This window comes from Zonotrichia leucophrys, chromosome 5 (genome assembly GCF_028769735.1).
Source record: "Zonotrichia leucophrys gambelii isolate GWCS_2022_RI chromosome 5, RI_Zleu_2.0, whole genome shotgun sequence".
NCBI lineage: Eukaryota > Metazoa > Chordata > Aves > Passeriformes > Passerellidae > Zonotrichia > Zonotrichia leucophrys.
The window spans coordinates 55374802-55401535 of record NC_088175.1 but is presented as its reverse complement, the minus strand read 5'-3'; the positions used below and the strand labels follow the sequence as shown (position 1 = coordinate 55401535).

General features: G+C 43.9%; 1 protein-coding gene across 4 annotated transcripts in view; it reads right to left on the bottom strand.

Moving 5' to 3' along the window:
* TEAD1 (TEA domain transcription factor 1) overlaps positions 1-26734 on the bottom strand; it is a 151421-nt gene that overhangs the window by 40773 nt on the left and 83914 nt on the right. For 3 of the 4 annotated variants that reach the window (XM_064715739.1, XM_064715740.1, XM_064715738.1), the window contains 2 exons: positions 3229-3293; positions 219-281 (listed from right to left, as the gene is read on the bottom strand). In XM_064715739.1, coding sequence (XP_064571809.1) covers positions 219-281; positions 3229-3293 — 128 coding nt within the window. Of the gene's footprint in view, positions 1-218; positions 282-369; positions 433-3228; positions 3294-26734 lie in introns of all 4 variants that reach the window. The other variant, XM_064715741.1, reaches the window with a different exon arrangement.

Below are 26734 nucleotides of genomic sequence, written 5' to 3'. Positions count from 1 at the left end.
ACAAAGAGGAGTTCACTTGGCATTTGGACAGTGTTAAAACAACGTTTTTAATGTGGATGCTAGTGCAGAACCCGGGGGTTAAACACAAAGAGACACAGAGAGCTCCCACATGCAGGAGAAGGAGGTTACGCACAGCAGCCCCAGCTCGCCCATCACCGCGGGAGGAGGAGGAGGGACAGGCATAGCAACCACAAGCCCAAAAGCAGAAAAGCGCATACCTTCAGCTTGGAATGAAAATCACGAGATTTCCTTCTGGCAAGAACCTGAATGTGACTAGACACCTGCAGGGTAGGGGAAGGGAGGAAACAAAGGAAAAGCCTGTAACCATGGAGATGAAAAGCCCCCTACAACTGGGCAAGCCAAACGTACCTTAATGGCGGCTTGAATTTCTCGAACTTTCTTTCTTGCTAAGACCTGTATGTGACTAGACACCTACATTGTTCAGGTTTATAGGGGGGGAAAAAAAAACAACAAACAAAAGAAAAACAAAAAAGCAAATCAAATTTTAAATGTCTATTTTTTTTCTTAAAAAAAAAAAAGAAAAAAAAAAGAAACTTTTCTGAGGGGAGGAAGTTATTTGCACCTTCAGTAAGCTCTGCTGTTAAAAGATACCACATTCCCAGCCAGATACCAAGCTCTTAGCACCAAGGCTTAACAATACAGGTCAAGTCACTGCAGTGACTTGATTAAGGAAATTAAAAAAAAAAAAAAGAGAAAGAAAAAAAAGAAATGTAACCCACCAGGTTGTGCATTCAGCTACAAGACAGAAGACACAGCTCACAGCTGGACGCAGCAGCCCATGTGCTTTGGTACTGATCCCATCCATGCCCAGGCCCTGATCTCTCATGTGGGGAGCCCAAAGGATTTCCACCCCATCTGCTGGGGATGCAGAAGCCCATTCTGACCATTTGCCACTAGGCTTGAGATGTAACTTGGCACCAAGAAATTTTATCCATTATTTATTGTGCTCTGCAGCTCCAGTGAGGAGATTCGGGCTGCATTTTGAGCCCACTGAAACGTTTAAAATTCTGGCACAAATGACAAAATACTGGCACAACACAGGTCCCTGAACCCCTGCTGGTTTCCTTAGTAATCTCAGCATCAAGTCTGCCCACAAAACATTTGTGTAACTGGGGACCAGCAACTTGACATCAGCTTGAGTGATGCCCAGGCCTGGCCCACGGCTGTGTTGCTCAGAAATTTGTGCAAACCCAGTCCTACCCTACACCAGTTACTGGTCAGAGGTTGCTGCCTGTGCTGTGAAGGGCCTGGGCCCAAATTTGCATTCCTGTTTACCCAGGGACATACTCAAATCCATGCTGCTGTTGCTGAGGGTTCAATGATGCTGCCCAGCAACACTTGGGAGCACTCAGCATCCTTCATCCTTCTGTGTGAAGGTTTAAAAGCTGTAGTGATGGCAAAAACCACTAAAGGGAAATCTCTGATTCTCCTCTGACCCCGGACATACCATATCAGGAGGTGCACATTTTTCCTACATTAGTTACAATTCCTGTCTGGGAAAGAACAAAGCAAAAGAAAAGGAGAAACAATGATTTCCTCCTCTGTAAGACTATTGTGTGACAATAGTACCAAAAAGCCTGTATTTTAGTAGGGAAGCAAACCATGATGCATCAATGAGCACAGTCCCTGAAGGCCACCTTCGAGAAGCAGCTCAGGAACCAGCTTGCAGCAATTCAGAGTTATACTGCTGCTTACTGAGCAATTTTGCAGCCAAACACCTAGACTGAGTTTTCACACAGGTTCATTTGTTTTGCCTTCAGTGGAATATTAGTGGTGTTAAAGGTTATACAAGAAGAACAATCATTAACATTTAATCACTCTGTTAAAACTCCAAAGCAGCCACAAACCAACTTTTGTAAGCAGTCAGTTTAAAGTGATTTATGCCTCACTACAGAGGGATGTACAAGCATGGAGGCAGACACTGCACACATCACAGCCCTCCTGCTTTCTTGGTACATGCTGGCCAAGGATCTAACCCCAAGCTCTGCATTTTGGCTCCTGAGGCAACTTTGTGATCTCAGCATAACTTCCAGCTCCTGGAGCTTGCACGGGCAAGGCAGGGCAGAAGTGGGGACTCTGCCTTTAGTCTGTGATTTCTGTGCCAGCCTTTGGTTTGCTCCTTTTCCACGTGCTGCAGTTCTCCTCCTTTCTGATGCTTTTTTCCATCCCTTGCACACATGCTTTCCTGCTGGCTGCCAAGGGACACCCCCCAGGGCAAAGCAGCACCCAAAGTGCATCAAACCCGAGTGCTGGCAGCTCTGTGTGAGCCAGTGCCACCTTCCTCTGCCCTGCAGGACATGCACAGCGTGCCATGGGCCAGCCTCTGCCCGCCCTTTGTCACACACCACAAGGGGGATCCCACACCTGACCCTAAAGCCAGGGAGCTCTGCCATTCGTGGAGTGTTTATAAACAGTGCAGTAACCACTGCACAAACTGCACACAAACTGTGCTCTCTGCAAGGCTGCTGGTTGCTGTGAGTATTATTAATTAAAGGATTTAGTAATAGGAGATAAATTAATGGTTATGTGGTAGTCATGTAAAACAAACTTAAGGTAGTTTTAAGGTTTATGCAGACTCTTACATGAATGAAATCTTACCATGGTCAAAGACCAGGAGCCTGAGGGCTCTTAGGGAAATTTTAAAATTATTTATTTGATTATTATTTTATATTTTTATTTTAAATTATTTATTTTTTATTATTTTATATCTTAAATTATTTTAATTATTATTTTATTTATTTATTTTATGGCAACTACAGGTCATAACCTGAGAGCATGATTATGATTAATTCATTTTTATATATTTACCTCTCATATCCAAGAACCATAATCTGTATTGTACAGCCAAATTCTCTTAACTTTTAAGAAGTTCCATTATTTACCATCTCAAAATAATCATTACATTATAATATTATATAGAAGAAATAAGGCACAATGCTTTATGGTTTTGCTTCAACTTTTGAAATTTTTATGAAATATGGGGGGATAATAGCTTCATTTACAGACAGATTAATAAAAAATGAATCCTCACACCGTCACAACATAAACCCCAGAGTGTTAAATATTCTCTAAGCAGCATGTGTTTAATCTGAATAGTGAAGTCAATACATCATCCCATCAGAGCTGAAGCACAGACAGCCACTGCAGCCAAAAATGCCAGGTTTTGTCATTCACTGACATGCATACTTCCCCACTGGGTTATTTTACCTGCTTCCTGGTCCGTGTCTTCCCTGTCCTAAGTTTGATGTATCTGGCTATCAATTCATTCCTACCTGAAACAAAGAGAAATTCATGGTAAGGGACAAGCAGCACCACAGCCACCAAAAACCATTTTTGAACACACAAGCTCCATGCACATCAGGTTTGTTGTCTTACATGTACTCCACTTTTCTGTGCAAACAATTTGCCAGTATTTCTCATTGTTCACCAGTATTTCTCTCCCACCTCCTTCTCCTTCCATCTCCTTTCTCTCCTTTACATTTGCAGTATTTCTCATTGTTCACCAGTATTTCTCTCCCACCTCCTTCTCCTTCCATCTCCTTTCTCTCCTTTACATTTGCAGTATTTCTCATTGTTCACCAGTATTTCCCTTCCATCTCTCCCCGTGCCACGGGAACCGTGCAGAGCACCATGAGTTCAGTGCCTGCAGCCCTTTACAGGCAGAGGCACCTCCTTGGCCAGCAGCAGTGCCCAGCATGATGTCTCACTGGAGAACCTCCCATCCTGGGGCTGACACAAGGTCTGGGCTCCTCCAGGTGTTTTTTGTCCCTGTGGGGAGGAGAGGCTGCTCCTGAGAAGGTTCTGTGCTACCTGAGCCTGTGCCAATCACCCAGATGTGCCAGCTCCTCTCCAAGTTCTAATTCTGCAAGGAGGACAACAAAACCTGGTCCTTCCTGCCAGAAAGGCTCCTCCAGAGATGGAAATCACTGTCCCAGTCCAGCAGTTATCAATCAATAACTCACAAGAGCGGCTGCCCTGCAGTGCTGATGCTCCTGTGGGAGCAGGGCCCATGAACACGGTGCTTTGTTATTCAGAGCTCTGTTTCTCTTGGAAATGTGAAATACTTCCAAGTCTCTAAAATGGCTATTTGACTCTTCTTCAGTCACACATTATGCTACCTAATGCAAACTAACATTTTCTATCCAAATAATTTCCTTCCCAAGTATTGCTGACATGGAAGATAACATGAGTTTTATGTGGTGTCCTGTTTATTTTCACTGCATATTATGTTTCTTCTCTATGGGTTGTAATAACTTAAATATACTTGTTCAACAAGTTCTAAGTTACAGAGCTATTTGCATTCAGCACAGGGGAAAAGCAGCCCGTGTGTAGAAAATGAGAAAACTGATTTAGCAGTGAGCTGAGAATGGGGAGGTTAAGAAAATAACTTGTCACCCACCAAGCTATTTTGAAGTGGATGAGTACACAGCTGGGGAATGCAGAAAATTATTTTATCAGCCAGGGCTTCAAACCCTTACAGCTTTAATGTTGTGGGGGAGAGACGGGGACGTTTTGAAGTAGCCTGAATATGTTTGAAGTGTATTTTGTCGACTGAAAGACTGAACATATTTAATCAAACTAGACTTTTTCTTCTGTCTCCTCCTGTAAGCCTTATTGTATCAAATGCCTCATGGCTCCTGTCTCTTTCATGTTTGCCAAATGGGTACCAGAACATGAAATATCAGCTCAGAGCAGAGCTGCGTTTTTTGTTTTGGTCTGGACTGTGTGCCACGTTTCCCACAACACGCCACTGGCTTGGAGCTCTCCAGCAGGTCTCTTCAGGACAAACTTCAGGAGGTAAATTTTGCGTGAGCAAACAGTTACACAAACCAGCCACATTTCTGCACACAAATGAGGGATTTCCGTATGCAAACAGACGAGCAGGTAGTTACCTAATTTCATGCAAAGGCCTTGTCTTTAGGCTGAACATGAGCTCTGCAGCCTGTTGTGCTCACAAAATCCTTGCCATTTGTAGTGAGCACATGCCTTTGTGTTCATGGGGTGAAACCAGGGCAAGCTCCACCTCTGTATCTCCCTGGTCTCGTGCTCTTTCCCATAACCCAAACAGAAGCCTGCCTGCAAGGGCAGCCCTCTGCGGCCTGCTGAGATGCAGAGATCACCACATTCCTGCAATCATCAGTTTGATAAGTGATATGGACATTTTCCTATTTCTAAATGCACATTTTGATTTAACTGGGGAATGCCCCCCTCCAGAAAGTACTTGTTTTGCACATGTTTAAATATATGCACACATTAATACCCAGAATGGGCTTTTTTTGCTGCAACAATATTGTCAGGTTGTTCTGATCAGCAGCAGGTGACTGTGCCAGGTCAGTGCTGCTTTAAGGTGATGTAAAGGATGCAATGCCATCTCTTGTCCCTCTGCCTGTGCTGCAGATGTTTCAGATACCTGGGCACAGCACAGGTCACTCCAGCCATCCCGTGCCCATTAAGGCAGCCCTATGCAATCCCTGGCCACAGCTGAGGTGTTTCACAGCCCTTCTCCCAGACAAGAGAGCTAAAAAGCTGCTTTTAAAGGAAAGCTCAGGTTCCCAGGCAGCCATTTGACAGGAAAAGCATCTTTATTAAAAACACCAAGCAGTGAAAATCCAGACTGCATTATTTGAGTGCTGTCTCTGGTTGAGCCCCAGTCCACCCATGAAATACTCACAGGGGGTTTCTGTAGCCGTTGTCTGGCTGGCCAGGGCTGTGACTAACAAGCCTGCAGCTTTGGCAAGTGCCTGCTTCCCTTGAGCTGAAGGCTACCCAAAGCCTAACTCCACAAGAGTCAACAGGGTGCAATAATTTGCCTTAACTTGCAGGAGGGGGGAACTCCACCAGGAGCCACTGAAAGTGGCAGAGGTAAAGCACAAGCCATGTTTTCCTTACCATCATGTTTTCAACACAGCAAAGACACAAGCATCAGGTTTAGCCAGAGCAGGAGCTACTGAAGGCTCACTAAATACCTTCTCCCTGGCCACAGCAATCTGAAAAGACACAAAGTCCTTCTTGGGCTACCAAAAGCCATAAACACAAACAGAAGCACTGCCTGATATAAACAAGATAGACGCCCCCAACTAAAAGTTTACAGCCTTAATGTTATCTACCAAACACTGGTGCTCTTCTTTAGCAGCTCTGACAGATAGGGACAGAAATGATCTTATCTCCAGATCAGCTGAAGTCCAAAGAGGATTTTAAAGAAAGGAAAGCTTAATAATCCTAAAAACATCCTTTCCTGTTCTTGGGAATGAGGAGAGTCTGAAACAAAAGGAGGCCCATGGAACTTCTTTAACTGGCCATTAGAAACCTTAGGGTGAAAAATGCTCATTAATAAATAGATCTGTTTTCTCTAGAAGAGCTCAGCTGTGGAAATACTTTCCATACACACCCTCCCTCTGTCTCCTTGTCATATAGACCTGGGAAATTGCCTGGCAGAAGAGAAGAGGTCAGATTTATGAACTGTAAATTTTCAGCTCTTTTTTCCTGTCATTTGCTGTGACAGTCTCCTGCTTTGAATGTTTTGGTTCAGGTATCAAAGAGAGGCATGGGGAGGTGCCTGGTTAGATAAAACATCTTCACAGCAGAGGAATCTTTTCCAAGGATCTTGAAAAGATCAAGAGAGGACCACAACAAATATTTTACATAGGCTGCCGCTTAGAGTTTGCTTTTTTCCCTGTTAATTCAGGCTTTATCTGTCATGTCTTTCTGTGTCGTCAGTGCATTGCAAACAATAATTCTCCCCGGACTGATACAGTGGAAGAGGCATTTTGTCCAAAGGAACATCTTTTTTAATCATGGCATGGAGTAAAAAGCGAGTTCAGCTAGAAAACAATGCAGATGCTAAAAGCCTGTGAGGCTTTGTGGACAGCCAAAGCTCTCAGAGCTCCACTGTGGCCCCTCCAAGGGCGCAGCCCTGCTCCAGCCAAGCCTTGGCACACAGGCTCCCTCCACCTTCCCAATCCCCTGCCCCATCCCTGGGCACCCCCAGCACGGCAGAGTGTGGAGATCCTGGACACCTCCCAGGCAGCAGGGAGCTGACATTCTGCTCTGAACAAGTGGGAGCAGCTGCAGAGTGGGGCAGCTCCCCTCCCGCCGCCCTGCCTGGAGGAGGCAGTTGTTGCTCTAACAGAGGGCCCTTGTGCACGGAGCCTCCCCCAGCAAGGCTGTCTCCAAGAACAGCCCAAAGCAGCCAAGCATCAGCCCCCACAGAGCTCTGTGTCCGGCTCCTGGCCTCGCCCTTGATGCCAATGGTGCGTTTGTCCCCCTCACCCAGCACCAGCAAGGCCCTGAAGGTGAAAATCCAACCCTGCCCGAGGAAGGCATAGCTGGCGGCTTCATGGGCCACCACAGCACCACAGGCAGCTCTACCAGCACCTGCACAGCTGTGGACATGCTCCTGGCCACACTGTGTCCCTCCTGTCTGAGCATCACTGCTCAAAGCCAGGCAACAGGGCAGGGAGCTGGTGCATCACGTCCCTGAGCAGCCGTGAGGCCGGCGGGCGTCTTTATTTAGAACATTAATGGCACAAATTAAACCTCTGCCCTCCCAGCTCCCAGTAATAGGCACTATCCAAATGGGATAAAAATAGGCAAGTGTGGGAAATAAAGCCAGCTAGCAACTTGAAAATGAACGGCTAATTATAAAAAGTTTTCATACTCAGCCACATAATTCAAGTTACGACCAAGTAGAAAAGCCTACTTTTTTTCAGATAATGAAACAGTATTAATCTCTTCAAATTTAACAAGACTGTGGCTCAGAACAGGTATCTCCCATCCTGACTGAGAAGTCTGGGGACAGACCTGCACAATTTCGTCTCCCAGTCATTCTCACAGCCATGTTTACACCATGACACAGGTTTGTTCAGCCAGTTTTGGTCAGCTCCACTTCTGCTTGGCCTGCTGAATGCACAGTGCTGCCCATGTGCCTGGGGGCCAAATTTGGAGAGCTGGTGGGACTTTTGCTCCATGAGGAAGCAGCTGTGAGTGCCCTCCTGGGAGCAGCACCCAGCTCTTTGTCTGGGTACCAAACAGGAGCTGGATGCAGATCCCAGCCTGGGCATGGACACCATCAATGGGGATGTGCTGCTTTGAACCCTCTCCCCATCAGAAAGTGGGCACAGAGCCCTTGGGCAGCAGAGCTCACAGCCTGTGGGGGGAAAGCTGCTCTTCATGGTGCTCAGCCCCAGCACTTTTCCACACTGTTTTGCCAGAGAAATACTCAGGTTTGGGAGACCTCGCCTCAAATTCGGCAGCGCCGCTTCCTGAAGGCGCCTCACAGCTAAACGGGCTAACAAAAAGCCTCTTGTAGATAAAAGAGTTCTGCGAGTCAACAACTGGCTAAGCAGTTTAAACCTCTAAGTAAGGCATCCTCTATTTAAACGTTATAGGCAAATCTAATTTAAGCTTTTAAAAATATTATGGGCAGGTGTTTAAGTGGCGGGCGCAGGGCTGGGCCGGGCGCCGCTTCCCAGGCGGGCAGCATTTTGTTCAGCCAGGCTTTCTGCAGAAGGGCCACGTGACAGAGGCCAAATAAACAGCATCTGGGGATTTTCAATTACAGACCTTCACCCAGCATGCCTGCACTGTAATCTCTACCAGATGAGGCTCAGGCCTCACTATTTTCAATAATTCACACACTGTGTACACATAACATGACAATAAGGGCATTCATGCAACCGCCTGATTCGCACATCAAAGCTCCCAAATGGCCAGCTGTAAGCATGCTTACTGCTGAATAATTCATTCTTTTCACAGGCTTGAAAAAACGCTCAGCGGGAGTTGGCAAGCTTGTGTTCTTTCCTGTGTGGTATGCTAAACTCAAATTTTGAAAGAGGTACAGCCCCACTAAAAAGAGTCAGAGATACAACTATTTAAATGTGCATATGCGAGCTTTCGGATGGCTGCTCACAGAAAAAAAAAGGGAGAAAAAAAACCAGCTCTACATTTCTAAGTGGATAGCAGAGATAAGAGGAAATAACCTACACCTCCTCTGAGGCAGGTGGTTAATAGAAATAAAATTATAAAGCTGTTTTCTGGCTGGTAAAGTATTTTTACACCTATTATTCCTGGCTAAAAATCTTGGATATACCAGGCACATAATAGTCAAAAAGTTCAGCAGACTTGAAATTTCCTCATACTTAGCATAAATTTTCTAGTAGATGGCAAAGAGCAGTTTTGTTAAGACTGACACATGTGAAAAAGGCAAACACAGAAACACCAGAGCTAATTCTGTAACTTCTATTTACTGTTCTCACCGATATGGGTTGAATACTAATTCCTACATGATATTTTAGCAACTTCAAACTTGCAGCTGTGTCTCTCAACATTTAGCTCGCAACAAGTGAGAGTGTTCCAGATTTTGTAATACTTTGACTTAACACAACAGAACCATCTTTTCTTTAGGAGATTAAAAAAAAAGGGGGGAGAAAACAGAAGGCTCTGCTTCATAATATCAAGTTTTCTTGACTGTCAATCAGTGCCTGAACCAGCAGGATCAACTAGTCATGACCTCTCCTTATAGCAAACACATGCTGCTTACCAGCTGTGGGCTGTGTTTTTTACATCCTTTTCTCTATCATTCAGAATGGCTTCCTCCTAATCACAATAATCCCAAAAGTGCTAAAACATATCAATCGTCCTCTAAGCCCTGCCTACAAAAGGCCAGCCGTCCGACCTTTATGGGCTTGTCCAACAGCAGCTGATACTTCATTCAACTACAAATCCAATTTAGCAGTTACAAGAGGTTTAGCATCACTGGAAAAATATTGGTGTTGATCCTGCACTCTTAAGTCAGCAAATATTCCTTTGCCATATTGTTTAGCTTTTTTTGCCATATTTACACTTCTGCTGGATTTCCCTGAGTGACTTTAACAACAGCATTTAACCTCTGAACTGGTAATATTTATAGCTGATCAAACAGCGATTTTTAAAATATGTTTACCACAAATACAGAAACATAAGCCTATTTGAACTCCAACTGCTATAATTCTGAAAAAATCCCCAGCCAACAACCCTAAAAACAAACACAGTCATTTCACTCAAAGCCATGGAGCACCCTTTATGTACCAGTTATGCAGGATGCAATTTATTATAGCCCTTTGGGCAAGTTCATGGCAATTCTCTCACTTATGTATTTTTAATTGCCAAATGAGCCAAGGCAAACACTCCCTTGATCTCCCCCCTTACACCTTTTCTTTTTCTTTTATTTTTCCCTCTATTTTTTCTGGGTTTTTTTGTTTGGTTGGTTTGTTGTTGTTGTTGTTTTCCTCATTCTTTTTCTCCTCTTTCAGCAGCAGTGTCAGAGGGCTGGGGCCCAGGACACAGGCAGCTCTCACAGTCCCCAGGGAATGGGATAAGAGCAGAAAACAATTAACTGTGTGTCTTTGACTTGTTGGAGCTTGCTGGCGCTCTGGATCATTTGGGAGCCCAGGGTCTGGCTCAGAATTTGGGTAAGGACCATGTACAGAAGTGGCTGCACAAGGACAGGACCAGGAGGGGACAAAGCGTTCCTAAATCAGGTTTTAAAGGCTGCCCCAGTATAAGGACTGTGTGCATGCACACACACACCAAACTACAACAACCCACTTAAATATTATTATACACAAATTAACTGCTTGCCAGGCACACCCTAACTGGGCTGCCCAGGAGGAGAGGGGAAAGAAAAGATCCCAGACACAAAATAGCCGAAATAATCCCTTCAGATGCTAATGAGCGAACAATTACAATGACTCATTTAAGTTATATCATAATCATACTTCCAAAGAAAAGAACTTTTTGTGTATTGTATTAAAACCAACAACAATAAAATGATCCCAGATTGAATCAAGACCACAATTTAATTTACACAGCAAAAGGGAAATGACCTAATAGTAGCACAGAAAGATATTCTCCTCATGTCAAGTCTTAATCTTTGGGTTTTTTCCCAGCTTCAGTTTTAGAGAAAACAATAAAAAAGACCCACAGACACATCTGGTTCAAAAGTGTTCATTGACATTAATGCAATGCATTAGATTCTGTTTGGCAGGTCTTCATACTGGGAAATATTCCACACAAGCAATGTTTATTAATTTTCTTCTGATTTTTTAAAAACAGAGGCAGAACATATTTCAAAAAGAGAGGAGTGATCCAGAGAGCTCTCTGAATATTCATTAATTAATATTTTGTCAGTGTCAGTTGTCTCAACAAAAGAAGGTTTTACAATTTACTCTAAGACCCATTTAATTAAAATTTAAATGCTACAAAAATACATGGCTTTTTTTTTTTTTTGCCCCTAGTAATAATTTTTCACTTACAATAAACTGTATTTTACTGCAACCAAAAATGCATTTCAAAACAAATAGCAATTTTTAGGCTTCAGAATATACAAAGAAATCCCCACAGGAGAAAAAAAAAAATCCCCAAACTTGACCTTTGCCATATCTCTGGATCAGCTACAGATGTTTAGCAGATTATACAAAAACCTAGATGCCCTTAATCTGACATTGTGGGGTTTTTTTCCCCCTGCTCTGATAGGAACTGTCAGTAAAACCTCTGCAAAAAACCTGTGTGAATTCCACGTGCAGTTCCCAGGCTGTTTTCCGAGGTGGCTGCAGGGAAATTCAGATTTCTCAGGGACAGGAGCAGCCCGAGAAAGGAGCAGAGCAGCAGAAAGTCTGATTTGGACAGGAATCCTTCAAACACACAGACAATGGGCTGGCTGACCTGTCATGCATGATGGATGAGTTAAGGGGATTAAAACCACTATTTGCATTCAAATAGATAAAAATTAGCAAAATAGAATTTCTCAGTAGGTGGCTTCAGTTCTGTTTGCTCTCATAGGCAAAATGAAGTTCATTTTTAAAAGGAATTACGGCTGTTTAAGTAACGCTTGTTTGCAGAGAAGAAATTCTGGGTGCTGGTTTGCTTCCTATTGTTTATTCTTTAAGAAAGACACTTTAACTATCACAAAAGTATCCTTTTCTTCCCGTGTTTATTATTAGAGCATTACACAACCACAGTGTCTAACCACTTTGAATTCTATATATTCCTTAATGCTTACACGCTTCTAAGCCGCATATACCCCAAAAAAAGTGGTTTGAGTTCAGGGAGAGATAATCAAAAAGACCAAAAAATTACATTAAATTGTGTACTGATGCTTCAGTGAGGTCCTGAGTACGAGGCTGTGACTCAGGAACCGTAAAAGGCAGATACTTGAATCACTGCATCACAAAAATTCCTTTTGACCAGGTTCATATTGCACACAGTGATGGTACTTAAAAGACTCAGAGATGGCTGCACAAAGAGGCCTAATGAAAGGCTGGCCTGGCAGAACAGGCAGAACAATAAATGACATTGTTTATACAACATATCCACCAGAGAAATCCGTACGGACAAACGGGCGCACACAGGCAGGCAAGCGGGTGCAGGAACTGCAGAAACACCCATGAACCATCTGGGAGCAACCAAGCCCTGTCTGTCTGTCTGTCTGTGTGTCTGTCAGACCACAGCTGTGGAAATCCTGCTCCTTGCAAGGCTCTCAGAGCCAGGAGCCCCCAGAAAATCCAGCACTTTCTAAAACACACATCTGTGCAGTGCCAGGCACGCTGCTGAGCTCTGCCTGCTGCAGCCAGACCATGAGATCCTGCACCCTGCCCCACAGCAGCAACAACAGACAGCAATGCTGAGCACCAAGGAGGCACATCTATTTCACAAAAGAATGGATTATTCAGCAGGTTTCTTCCCGAGATGGCAGCAACCAACAGCAAAAGCTGTGACACGATTTCTCAGCTCAGCACTGGCTGTAAGGAGATTTTAGGAGAGCAGGGCACTCCTCCCGCTCAGTGATGGGGTTCTGGCCACATCCAGAGGCTGTCTAAAACAGGGCAGTGCCAGAGCCTGCAGCCACACAGCTCCATGCACCCACAGGCAAGAGAACACCTGGTGAGCTGCCTTCATTTTCAGCCCTGCACTGGGATTTCATGCAACTCTTTGCAAAATTGTGTTTGTTTAGCTCACGACTTCCGTGGTGGCTGCGTCTCACGCACTTAAGATGCTTTATTTTCACAGCAGGTGCAAAGAGGTATTTAAATTTTCATTATGTCCAGGGTATTTGGCCTTGGTTTCTGTTAGATGACAGCTTCTGACACCAGATGGGCCAAGTGGAGAAACGGCATATGAAAGAGCTTGGGACACATCCAACACCAACCTTGGTTTCCAAGTTATTTCACAGGCACAAAGTAGCATTTTGTGGAGATTTTATAGCTAACAGTGTCATTCTAGCTACAGTACAATAAACATTTTGCACCAATTACGAACCCACAAGAGAGACCTACAACATACTTGAGTTTACAGGGTGAGCCATTTCTTGCAAACTCAGTCTCCAAACATGTTTAAAATTGAGACTCCTTTAACTCTTTTTTTTTCATCCAAAAGGAATACCTGTCCATAGCCCCTTTCCATTGGATCAGCTGCCCATTCCTGCCTTCCTGCAGAACCCAACTGGGTCACTGATGTTCCAGCCAAAGTGGAGGAGAGCAACATTGCTGCACTTCTGAAGGATTCCCAAGACACCAGTCCAAGGGGAGAAAAAGAAACCTTAATGTCATCATAAACTCGGCTGTCACAACACCACAAGCTGTCAAAGAACAGAAGACATCACTGCTTATTTTGAAGCCCAGCTAAGAGATACAATAATGAAAAGCTGAGTAATCAAATAATCCTGCACCATAATGCATTTTGTTTGGAAGTGTTCCTCATAACCTACCCATTTGTCAGAGATAAAAATGCCTGCCTGGCTCTCCCTGCCTCTCTGCCCCAGGCTCCAGAATCTCACTGTACATCCCAAGCAGGGTAAATACCACAATGCTGATTTCATTATCACTGAAAACCCCCATTCATGCCTTTCAAAATCTGCAGGGTTATCTTGGAGAATCACAAGAAAATTTTGCTTTGTGTAGCCACCAAATGTTTTAGAATCCTAATATTTGTAATCTTTGTGACCATTTTGTTTTTAGTCAAAATGGTTGCTTTGGTTGATGGAAGGGCTCTTTAAAGAAAAATAATTTAAGGGGTAGGACATGCCAGAAAACAGAAAGAAAATCAGTTATTTATCATCTTTTTACCAATTATTTGTTTCTATGGTAAATCACTGCTTTCTTTTGCTTCTCAGCTCATGGCTTTACTTTACATAACATTTATGTGTGCTCCCATCACAGTTTTGTGTGTTACAGGTGTAACTGTGTGCTCCCCTCTCAGTTTTGTGTGTTATAGGTGTAACTGTGTGCTCCCATCACAGTTTTGTGTGTTACAGGTGTAACTGTGTGCTCCCCTCTCAGTTTTGTGTGTTATAGGTGTAACTGTGTGCTCCCATCACAGTTTTGTGTGTTACAGGTGTAACTGTGTGCTCCCCTCTCAGTTTTGTGTGTTATAGGTGTAACTGTGTGCTCCCATCAGTTTTGTGTGTTACAGGCGTAACTGTGTGCTCCCATCACAGTTTTGTGTGTTACAGGTGGAACTGTGTGCTCCCCTCACAGTTTTGTGTGTCACAGGTCGAACTGTGTGCTCCCATCACAGTTTTGTGCGTTACAGGTGTAACTGTGTGCTCCCATCACAGTTTTGTGTGTCACAGGTGCTTCTCAGTTCCATCACAGACTCACAGATTCATTAAGGCTGGAAAAGATCTCTGAGACCCCTGAGCCCAGTGCTGCCGTGCTCACCACCAAAGCTTGTCCCCAAATGCCACATCCACGTGCCTTTAGAACACTTCCAGGAGCTCAGGGCTGGCATTAGGACCAGGATGGGAGCACATATCCCAGCCCAGCCCCACTGCTGGCATCTCCAGACACACTGGCAGCTTCACACAGCAGAGGAGCAATGTTTAAACACACACACACACACACACACACACACACACACACACACATCTGGAACTGAAGTCAGCATCTATTAATGTAGCTTAGAGATTTCTGCCCCTACCAAGCTCCCAGTTTGCTCATAAGACTTTATCATCTGTTTAGTCTAACCTGCTGGTATGGTAATCAGCAATCTCCGGTGCATAAAATTACTTCATTTCTCTTCTAATTGTTGGCACTTTATGCATTCTTCCCTCCCCCTTTCAATGTGCTGCTGTCTCTCCTACTGTGTCCCTCCCTCCTTCTCCTCCCCCAGCCCTTCTTCAATGGTAAGGACAAGTAACACCAATCCTTCCCCTTTCCTGGCTCTTTCCAGGATAATCCTCCATTCCATATGGGTTCACCATGGAAGAGCCCTTCCCTTCTGCCTGGCCCATGGTGTGCAGTCTCCACACCACAGTGAGTTTTAGGGGTGTTGCTGTCTGCTGGGCAAAGCCCTGACCAAGACTCCTGCACCTGACTTCTGCCTTGGCCAAGGCTGGCTGGATGCATCCTGACACCTGGAGAAGAGTTTCCAGTGAGGAAAAGGGCCCAAGCTTCACCACAGCTGAGAGCAACAAATGAAAAAGGGTTTTAAAGTGTTAAATACTCCACATTTGGATTCAGCCAAATATTGCTAAAACACAGGCACTGTACAGACCACTACACTGTACCTAAACTTCTGCCAACTCCACAGGGCACCAAATTTCTTACTTTTACAAACTCCAAAGCACTGCACTGTATTTTAAACTTATTATGTTTTGGTTGTAAAGGCATTTTCCCTGAGGCAGCTGGCAAATCCATCCCAAACCTGGCTATGACACCACTATCAACATTTTAGCAACCATGAGGTTCTTGCTACTAAAAGACAAAGAAATGGGCATTGGATCAGCCAAAGGAACTCAATCTGACACCAGGCTGAGCTATCACATGTGCACAAAGAGAATAAATTAGTGCTGCAGAGACTTATCAAGAGTGTTTGCAAGAGTGACACCCTTTCATCTTTGTGAGATGCATATGAATACGTCAGGACTCACTACTGCAGACACTAAATTGAGCTAGAGACTGATTTTCCATAAGGACTGGTGGACATGGCAGTGTTAGGTTAACAGCTGGACTCCATGACCTTAGGGATCTTTTCTAACCTAATTGATTCAGTGAGTCTATGACATAAGAACAAGAAGTAAAAATACACTTACTTACCTCAGAGGCTCACAAACGTTTATATGAAGCTATTAAAAAGCTGAGATTTAAAACAACACATCCATTTAAAAGAAAATGAAAGGTTGTTTCTGGTACAGCTGATGCAGTTACATGTTTTCTGCTGGGGGAAATTTACAGCCACATTATTGCTGTCAAGGAGGGTAGTGAGCCACAAGGATTTCCAGATGCCATGTGTGAAGTTTCTCATTTCCCCTACCATACTGAAGTACATTATCACCCAAACACAAACAAGCTTTAAAAAGTGTCTGTCACTAAAACATGTGTGGCCTTTCCTGGACTTCAGAGATTTGGGGTTTTTTTCTCTCCTTTGCTTTCTTTTTAAGCCAGATGGGAGAGGGCAGTGCAGCAGTGCCAGGGGCCCAGTTCTGACTACACTGGTGCTGTGTCATGGTTTGACTCCCAAAAAACTCACTTCCTTTTCAAACCAGGACATGCTGGCAGCAACACTTTGGGCTGCACCCAGAGTGAGAGGCACTCTGTCACAGAGAAACCTGCCTCTGCCAAACACCAACATTTCACTTGCTGAAAGTCAGGCAAAGGAGAGGCAGAAATGTTAGAGCCTGTTTTGCCCATGACAGAAACTGGGGAGCAATCCCTCCAAATCCTTATGTCAACTCATTAACCCTTTGTTATATTTTCTCTCCTCTGTCCAGTTGCAGAGGTGGGTGATAGACTTTGGTAGGTGTCTGCAATCCAGCCAGGTTCAACCCACCACAAGAAGATAAAAGGAAAAACACGTTCGAGTTTCTCCTGTGCCTACAAACCAAACTTGCCACAGCAGCAGGCAGCTGAGGGACCTGTCCCATTGTGTGGACACCAGTGGGCAGCTGGGACAGCTGCCTGCACAGGAGACCACCCTCACACCTACAGAGAAGGGAATCCCCTGCCAAAAGGACTTTCAGATGCTTCTGCAAACCTGGACAGAAGGATCTCTCTGTCCAGGGCTGTCTGGGACTGCAGCACACAAACGTGAGGCTTTCAAGGGGCAATAAGTGCAAACAAAAGCCTTGCAATCAATCACCTTCCCAGCTCTTAGCAGAATGGTAGGAGAATTAAAGGTAGAAAATCTTGCCAGTGACGTTTTGCTGCCAACTGGAATTGTTTTTAAAAAAGGAACCACAGAATTCATGCAATGGTCCAGCACAATGGTGCTGAAAAGAGGATAGAGGGGGAAATATCAGAAGGCTGATGCCATACAGCCCCCACTGATTTCTTCTCTGTTACATGATGTTAACTGGAATCTTCTGCTGAAAATGAAAACTAAACAGGAGATATTGAATTCAAAGCAGAGCTGCCCCTTCTGTCACATCTGGGAACACACCAGCAACAAGAGGGGAGCACGGTTTGGAACGGTTTTGCTGAAAACAATGAATGAAAAAAGTTAGCAAGAAATGTGTGCGCTAAGGAATGAACCAAAGTTAAGGAAAGAGGGCATGCTGGAATCCCTCACTGCAGCTGGAGAACTACCCCTGTCCCACAGGCCATGGGCACCAAGTGGCACCTGATCCTGACACAGAACAGCCAGTGCCAACCAGACCGACTGGAAGCCTCTTTTATGACACAGCCTTTCATCCATCACTGCCAGAACCATCTCCCATGCCTTCACAATCCTTTCTTATGGTCCTCCCAAAGAGGGTATTTACAACATAAGCCTCAGCTATCAAAAGGGCACTCTTAAAAACACTAAACAAGTCCCTGAAGCCACACCGATCACATCAGACGCTTGGCTTGAATTATAACATAGCATTTTCTGAAAGAAATATAGATCTGAGTAACAAAAAGAGAGTTCCCTCAGGAACTCACACTCTCCACATTAATACTGCAGAAAAACTGAATTTCTGCAACAGCAACTGCTGCTGAAGGCTCCAGTGCAGGGTGTGCATGTGTGATGGAACAGAAACAGCCAACGCAATTATTTCAGGAAACTTAGGACAATCCAATATGGAAAAATCCCTTTCCAAACCTGCACAGGGTGAGTCACTGCCTTGCTGATCTGCCTGAGACTTCATGGCACTCACTCACACAGAAAAAACTCATCCACAGTGTCTTCTGCACCTGTCAGTGCTTGATACTCCAACCGTGTTAAAAAAACAAGTTCATAGATTGAAAACAAAAGTGTATTACAGTGCTTCTGAAACAATCACCCTGGCTTCTCCTTCATCTTTTCATTTCCACTAGATTAATGAAAGACTTCAATTAAAATGTAAGCCAATTTATAAAAGATTTTAAAATTCAGTAACTCAGATCTAGCATTTATTTTCTATTGTAACATCTGCCATTCCAGCAGGCTTTTGTTTGCATCTTGTCCCATTTTTACCTGGACAAAAGGCTCTTTTTTATTCTCCAGAATAAAAAAAAAAAAAATAAGTGAAGATGACAGACATTTCTGTGTGCATAAGTAAGCTCATTCAAGAGTGAACATGAACTAAATACTCTTAGCAGCTATAAAGTTAGACCACAAACCTTTATGCCTGAATTATTTGCTGATTCTCCGAGCACTGGAAACACTTCGACTCGTGCACCTGAGCGAGTGAATCTCCACAGAAATCAGATCTCAGGCAGTTTTCTTTCTGTATATTCTAAAGCAAGATCCCCAGAAGAAGACCTCTGGGTCAACTCCTTGTTGGGTTTCTCCCCCATCTGCCTGCCTGTTTTCAAGAAGTCTCTAAAGGTGTTTCCTAAAGCACATCACCCCTCCAATTTGGAAGGGATTTGCAGAAGTGACTGGGGGGAACAGGCAGGCAGACACTTTTGGAGCTGTAAGCAAAAGGAAAATCCGAGCGAGGGAGTCTTGTTTCACTGCTGCATTCAGATTTGAATCTGAAGCCCAGCTGCTCACGGCATTTGAACGTGAACGCAAACAGCGGGCTCAGAAAATTAATCTCAGCCCTCTAGATCCTCTGTCCCTGTGGCAAGCAGTAAAGATCACAGGAAAAGAACAACAGGGACCAAAGTGGATCGAGAAGTTTTCCTCTTCTAAGCTTGTAGCTTCATGGTTGTGCTTGAACAGAGGAAGCAACAGAAACCTGCAATAAAGCTCTTTATGCTGGAGACATTAGAGAGCAAAAATAAAAAATTCTGTCCTACTTCCTACCTCTATTCTTTTATATGGCTGATGGCTCATACTCATTCCATACATTTTACTAAACTTAGGTTTAAAATAGTTTGGGATTAAGCAGAAATTATTAATATTTTACCATGGCAAAATCTTTATGGGTTAAAATATTTGAGTTGGTAAAATTGTTGACTTTTGAGGTTAAATAAATATTTACCTGGCTTTAGGAATTAGTAAATTGCATTAAGCTAAATTAGTAAATTGCATTAACTATTACAACTTATTCTAATTTGAAAAGCTTTAAACCAGTGCAAATTATATAAATTAGACAAACTTAATCCCTGTTCTTAAGCTTCCTTAAAGTCAATTGCATTCCTTAGTATTTGAAAAGCTAAATTGAAGTTGTCATCAGTGACATCTTAAGGTGTAAATAAAATGAAAACCTTGATTTTAGATGTAGGTTAATTTTCACTGCTGTCATGAAATAAAGTACACTTTTTAAAAAGTTCTGTTTTCTTTCACATAAATGTCTTGTATTTTTCCTAAAACGTGGGAAATAAAACCATCTAGCATTCAATACTGGGCTCAGCAGAAATCATTGGCCTGAAAGTTCAGCATTGCTTTCTTCAACATAAAATCCAATACCTTCAATAGCAGATCACATTAAATTTGACCTAACCTGTGGGCAGGGCTCTTTACCCAGAAATAACATCCCTTTGCACAAAATCAGTGTTCTGAAGGATCATAATCGTAATGTGACCTGTGGGAAATACAACACCTCCTGTCTGCCCAAGAAGATTTCCCTTCCAAAGGATGCTCACATCCAACAGGGCAGACACACCCTCTGAGCCATGCAGGACCATAGACACCCAGGGGATTTTTCAGGAACAAAGAAACCACACCACTTCATCTAGGAACAGCCTCATCTGAATGTAGCTTAGTCTGTAAAAACAGAGAAATGGGCCCATTTCACAAGAAAAAGGATCAATTCCCAGAAGACACTCTTCAGTCAAGATTTTTCCACTTTTCCTGTATCAACCCACTCAACCTGCAACACAAATGCAGGTATCAATTCCAAAAATAAAAAAAACAACACCAGCACGCTGAAGGCATCTGGGAGAGCAGTAAATTACTAGCAGATTGGAAAGATTGATTTGTGAAGAAGTCACAAGGAAGTGCAGACATTGCAATCAGCATGTACATGGTGCAAAGGACGAGTTTCCCAGCAATCCCTGAATGCCCTCAATTCCCACCAGAAGGCTGAAATCAGTGGGAGCTCAGGACATTCAACAATTCATAAAAATTAAAGCAGGGCAACGACTGGTTTTATTGTTTGTTCTTGGCAGTCCCCACCACGAGCGCGACGCCGGAGGAATGCATGATGGATGTTGTGACAACTTTGCAATTTGGGAAGATTTAAGCAAAAGGGATAGGGCAGTGAAAAGGGGTTGTAGCAGGGAATGAAGTGATCCAAGCTGATGGCGGCTGGCATTCTTTACTAAGCCAGCAATCTCTGCATTTTGGGTAGAGACTGTTCCCAGGGCAGCTCAGCCCACCTGTTATGGGCATCCTCAATCCCTACAAATCCCCAGAGATGCCTCTCCCGTGCTGCAGAGAGCTGTGACCCACAGGGGGATGTGGGGAGGCCTGTGGGGCAGCTCTGGCAGGGCACTGCACTCCTGCACACACTGCAGGTGGAATGGAAGGGGCTGATAAATGGGCTGGGAGAGCAGCACAGGGCGCCAGGGCTGCCTCGTGGGCACAGGGAAAAGTGCTGCAGCCTGCAGGGGCAGGAAAGACATCTGAGCTGCATGAAGACAGGAGAGGAACTGATTTTTAACTGGTTTTTTGGTGTTTGTTTTTTTTTTTTTTTTTTTGTGAGAATAAACACAGAGGAATGATCTTAACAAAACTTTAAGCAAGAAATTACCTTCCAGATTTAAAACAAGCTCCAAAGAACGTCCCATGCTAAGGCACTAAAAACTAAATTGGCAATATACTGATAGAAATAGAAAATACACTGATAGAAGGAATGTTTGGCCAATTCTTTTTTTCCCCCACTTAGATGTAAGTTTGATATTTTCTTTCTGTATGAGCTAAAAACCTGCAAGCACAGCCCCAGGTGACAGGCACACCATGAACTGTGTGACAAATACCCCTGAACCACTCCAAACAGAACCCCCATGACACCAGCACTCTGCCTCAGCTCAGTGGTTCAGTTTGGGCCATGCTGTGATGAGCAGGGAGTTCAGCTCCACCATCCTTATGGGTCAGAACATTCCCTGACTCTGTCTCTTTTCAGTCACATTCCTCTAAACCTGAGCCACGCCCCGCAGACCCTCCCGCCTTATCTTTATGGTTTTCTTACACAAAACAGAGAGTTAGAAAAGCAGCTGATAAATCACTGAATGATTACTCTTCAAGAGGAGCTGTGGCTAGCTAGTACTGTTTTGACGTCACTTTTCTAGTTTATCTCACTTTTTCTAACAAATTACACTTTTTATTTGAGCACAGGCTTTGCATTTCTTGGACACCTGGAATATGTAAAAATAATCCCACAAGTTATCTCCTTTTCAGGGAGGGAAAAATATAATAAAATAATATAAAATAAAATATGAGCTTTCTGTAAATGCAACCTTTAACTTCCTTCGAACACTTAACACCAGGCTTAAAATTGTACCATATGAGCACAGAGAAGCTGAAATACCACGAGCTGCCCTTCCACCTCCTTTGCTTTACACATTAAACCACGACTCAAGCAGAGCCCATTAAGGCATCTAAATGTGACTTACCACATGTGTTAATTGGCTGGGGAGGAAAAAAAAGAAAACACAACCCTCGAATGTGGACATTTATGTATTCTCATTATTCAGACCCTCCTGATGCCACAATCTCCCACTTCTATAGTTTATAAATGTTTGATTTAAAATATAGCCATTTTATCATTTGTACCACATTTACCTCATCTTACCACTGCTCTGACTGGATGAGAAGCTAATGTAGCCTACACTGTCTGGTCAATTATTGCATGGACACCAGGGACCAATTAATGCCATCCATAAAAGCCTGAATCATTCTGTCAATTAACTAGAACTAACTATGTCATCAGATATATTACTGGTGAGCAAGTCTATTTGGTTGCAATATGTCTTGAAGGAGAGCAGTATCAAATGAATCACAATTGACTTGGACAACTGCTAGCATAATTTCAGAAGATGAAAAGACAAATGTGGTAGTTATTAGTGGTCCCCTGAGGAATTACGGCCAAGCAATTGTAATGTGCTAAGACTGTACTAGCAGGTGCCCACAGCACAAACCAGGCAGAGGGTTAAATCAATATTTTCAATTTCTTGGGATCAATTCAGTGTTTGAACAAGATGGAAACTTGTTAGCAATTGGCAGAATGTGTAAATGAAAAGCCAAACTTCTTATTATTTGTTAAAAAGGAATCAGTGCTCTGCATCATGCCCTTGGCACATGGTAATGCTTTCATGATCCAGTTGCTTGGGCATTCACTAAAAATCTAGCAGTTCTTAAATTTTAATAGAGTGCAAAAGGTTACTTTAATACATGCTGAACATTCAGGATCTTTAAAAATGATTGAAGTGTCAATAGGAAAGTTTTTGAGCTGTGACAACAGCATAGCTATTAACGATTAGTGCAAGAAGCAGAAGAAACCTTGATTGCTTTAGAAAAGTCTCACCAGGAATGCAGCTTGACACCCTTGGTACAACTTCACATTTATTCTGTTTCATGCAGGAGAACATTTGGATCATCAAGCCATCCTTTACCAATTAAAGAAAAAGAAAAAGCCACCTTACACAAATTGATTTCATTTATCACTGCTGGGTTTAAGGATGCCTGTAGCAGGACCTAAAGCATTGGCATCATATTCTTTACTTTTGACACAAAGGTGTAAAAATGAACTGCTACATCTTAGCATTGGTTTACAAACAGGCACCTCCAGCCCCCCTGACAATCAGGGTTTGAAAAATACACCTTATTTTGAGTGAGGGAGGCACACCCTTAAAATGAGACTTTGGACAGGGCAGAGTAAAATCTCTGGGATGTGGAAGCAGAGAACTGGCAAGTGATGCTATTGTACCTGGGGAAAACACATGTGATCTCAGGGAAAGCTATTTCCATGGTGCTCACCCAGTGTAAGTCAATTATTTCAAACAGATCAAAAACATGAACCATTTTTCATGCTACAAAACTACAGCATTATTTATTAGGAAAACAAAAAGAAAGCCCTGATGGTTAATTAGAAAGAGGAAACTTGACAAAACACTTCTGAAAAATGCCTGAAGAAGGCACCTATGCTTCAAACATGAGTACATTTCTCTCTGTGTTGGGCTGGCATAGGAATTCTTTGAACTGTCTCCAGTGTTTGGACTTCCCCTCATGGGCACAGACAAGTGAAGAGGTAGGTGAAGCTCCTCTTTCACAATTGCTTGGCATAGAGACATTCCTTTTAATATACTTTGTTCTTTAATTGTGGAGATAACAATGTTTACAACACTGGAGAAATGGTTCAACTGTCTGAAGCATGTTCATCCAAGGGACCTCGAAGCCCTCTGAACACAAAGCAGGGAAATGCCCCCTTGCCCAGCATATGGTCAGCCTGGGGACTCACTGTGACACAAAGTTATTATCAGCAACTCTCCAGCTGCTGTTTCTAAATAACAGGAGCAGCCTTCACTGATACAAGCCAAAATAAAGAGCACTCCCACTTCAAGAAACTGCAAACCCTCTTAAATCTTTACATTAGGTGCTGCAGATGAAGTAGGAGATATTTCTCATTTCTCAGCCTTTTCACAGGAAAAGAATGGTGCCAAGTCAAGTGAAATAATGAAAATAATAAAATAAAATCAAAATGGATTTCCCTGTTTCAGGGTTGGCCCAGATAATCTATTGTCAGTGTCTAACTCACCACAGCTTTGTCTGATTTGTGCAATACATTTGTCAAGAAGACCTTTCTCTTGAAATGCATTCAGCACAACATGGGGGATATGCTCCACACCACGGGAGAGCAGGTCCAGAGCAGGCAGACCCAGCATCAGTGCCAGGCCAGAGAACACAGGGAGCACAAAGCATCCTACAGAACTGGCCCACATTAATTGCAAAAATAAATAAGAGAAAGAACTCATTGGAGTAATGCTACAGTGAATTTTTTGAAGAGTAACCCAGGAAATATAAACCTTTTCATCCAAGACACACAGCCAACAGATTTTCCCTTGCCCAGCCCCTCTACCTGTGCACTGTGTGAGGGACACACAGCCCCGCTGACAGTGCTGACAGTGCTGTGTGACAGCAAGGACAAACTGACGGCAGGGAGGACAGAAGGACACACAGCCCCGCTGACAGTGCTGACACTGCTGTGTGACTGCAAGGACAAACTGACGGCAGGGAGGACAGAGGGACACACAGCCCTGCTGACCATGCTGACACTGCTGTGTGACTGCAAGGACAAACTGACAGCAGGGAGGACAGAGGGACACACAGCCCTGCTGACAGACTCTGCTGTGTGACAGCAAGGACAAACTGACAGCAGGGAGGACAGAGGGACACACAGCCCCGCTGACCATGCTGACACTGCTGTGTGACAGCAAGGACAAACTGACAGCAGGGAGGACAGAGGGACACACAGCCCCGCTGACCATGCTGACACTGCTGTGTGACAGCAAGGACAAACTGATGTGCAGGGAGGACAGAGGGACACACAGCCCCGCTGACAGACTCTGCTGTGTGACTGCAAGGACAAACTGACAGCAGGGAGGACAGAGGGACACACAGCCCCGCTGACAGTGCTGACAGTGCTGTGTGACAGCAAGGACAAACTGACAGCAGGGAGGACAGAGGGACACACAGCCCCGCTGACCATGCTGACACTGCTGTGTGACAGCAAGGACAAACTGACGGCAGGGAGGACAGAGGGACACACAGCCCTGCTGACAGACTCTGCTGTGTGACAGCAAGGACAAACTGACGGCAGGGAGGACAGAGGGACACACAGCCCCGCTGACAGTGCTGACAGACAGACAGACAGGCTCTGCTGTCTCACAGCGTGCTGGGCGCGGAACAAGCGCCGCGATTGTTCCTGCCAGACGCCACGGGACCCACGATGCATAATTGCAGTGGCTGCATGTCCAAGTGCAGGACGTGCTGGCAGCAGGACAGCAAACTGGATGTCAGTGCTGGTAACGTTTTTCTCTGCCGTCCCTGGAGCTGCTGAGACATTGCAGAAGCGGGGCTGCTTCACCTCTGCCACCAGCTCGCACACCCACCGGAACGTCTCCCCTCCCTGCACACTGAAACAGATTTTCCTCTTCACAAAGTGGCTTTTTTTTATTCCCCATCTAGGAATTATCCTCATTAACTTCCTCTGTAGCAGCCCCTGAGTTGTGGTTTCCACAGAACCAGAGTAAACAAAGCCAGTCTTTGCAGACTGAAACCGATATGCCGCTTTTACAGCGCGATTTACCTCAGAGTCTTTCTGGTTCTGACTCAGTAAATCTCACCAGCCTGGAGGAAACTCTGCTGCTGGGTCTGCATGAAAGCCCCTGGCGAGTCCTGTGCCAGAGGAACACCAGGAGAACACCTCTGCAGTGGTGATGGATGCAGGGGCTTTCCCATTTCATCTCTTCTGAGCCATGTGCTTAAAGGCAAAATGGCATGACATGCACCTCAAGCAGAGCAAGAAACGTGCTGGCTTTGTATCCACGTGGCAATCTTTCTGCTAAGCAAAGACATCAATCAGTTCCACTAATGATAAAAGGGAGAAATTTTATGTCAGAGCCTATTCTGCAAACATGGAATTCAAACACTGCTCTTGGATCTCAAACACAATAGAAGTCACTGTTAATTAAGAATAAACTATATAAAGCTGTGTACTAAATAAGCCTAAAAACACAAGGCTCATGATATCTTTGAAATGGTTTTTTTTCCTCCAGAAATAATAATACAAAAAAATATGTAGTGTGTATTTATGTTGTATACAAAAAAAACATATTTAAAACTCTGAAAATCTAAGGAAAAAACAAGCAGCAGGAAAATAACTCCAAGCCACTTCACACACAGTCATTGATCTTCTCATATGATTATTTCTGATTTAAATATGGAGCAATTTCATCAAACACTGTAACAAAGTCACACTGATGTAAAACTGCAGTCTGTCTGTATTTATCTATCAGTATTTATCAGATCTCACAGTATTTACAGATTTCCCAGATTTTGGACACATAATTTATAAACCCCATGAATACAATTTAGTAGGGAATCAGCAGTTCTCTAGCAGATAAATAGGAGCTAAGGGTTTGGTCAAGCTAGAATTGAATTTTCAGGTCTTGGCTGAATAAACTGAGCAAATCCTAAAGACAACAGCAGCCCATGAATGTCACAGCCAACAAGAAGCAATATCTGGCCAGAAGTCCCCATGGACTTCATGAGAGGATTTTGGCTCTGGCTCTCAGTTATCCCTGTCCCAGAAACGAGTGACTTCTCCTCAAGTCAGCAGCAACGTAACAATCGGATTCACTGAGTTCTGGCACACAGTTAAAATCAGACA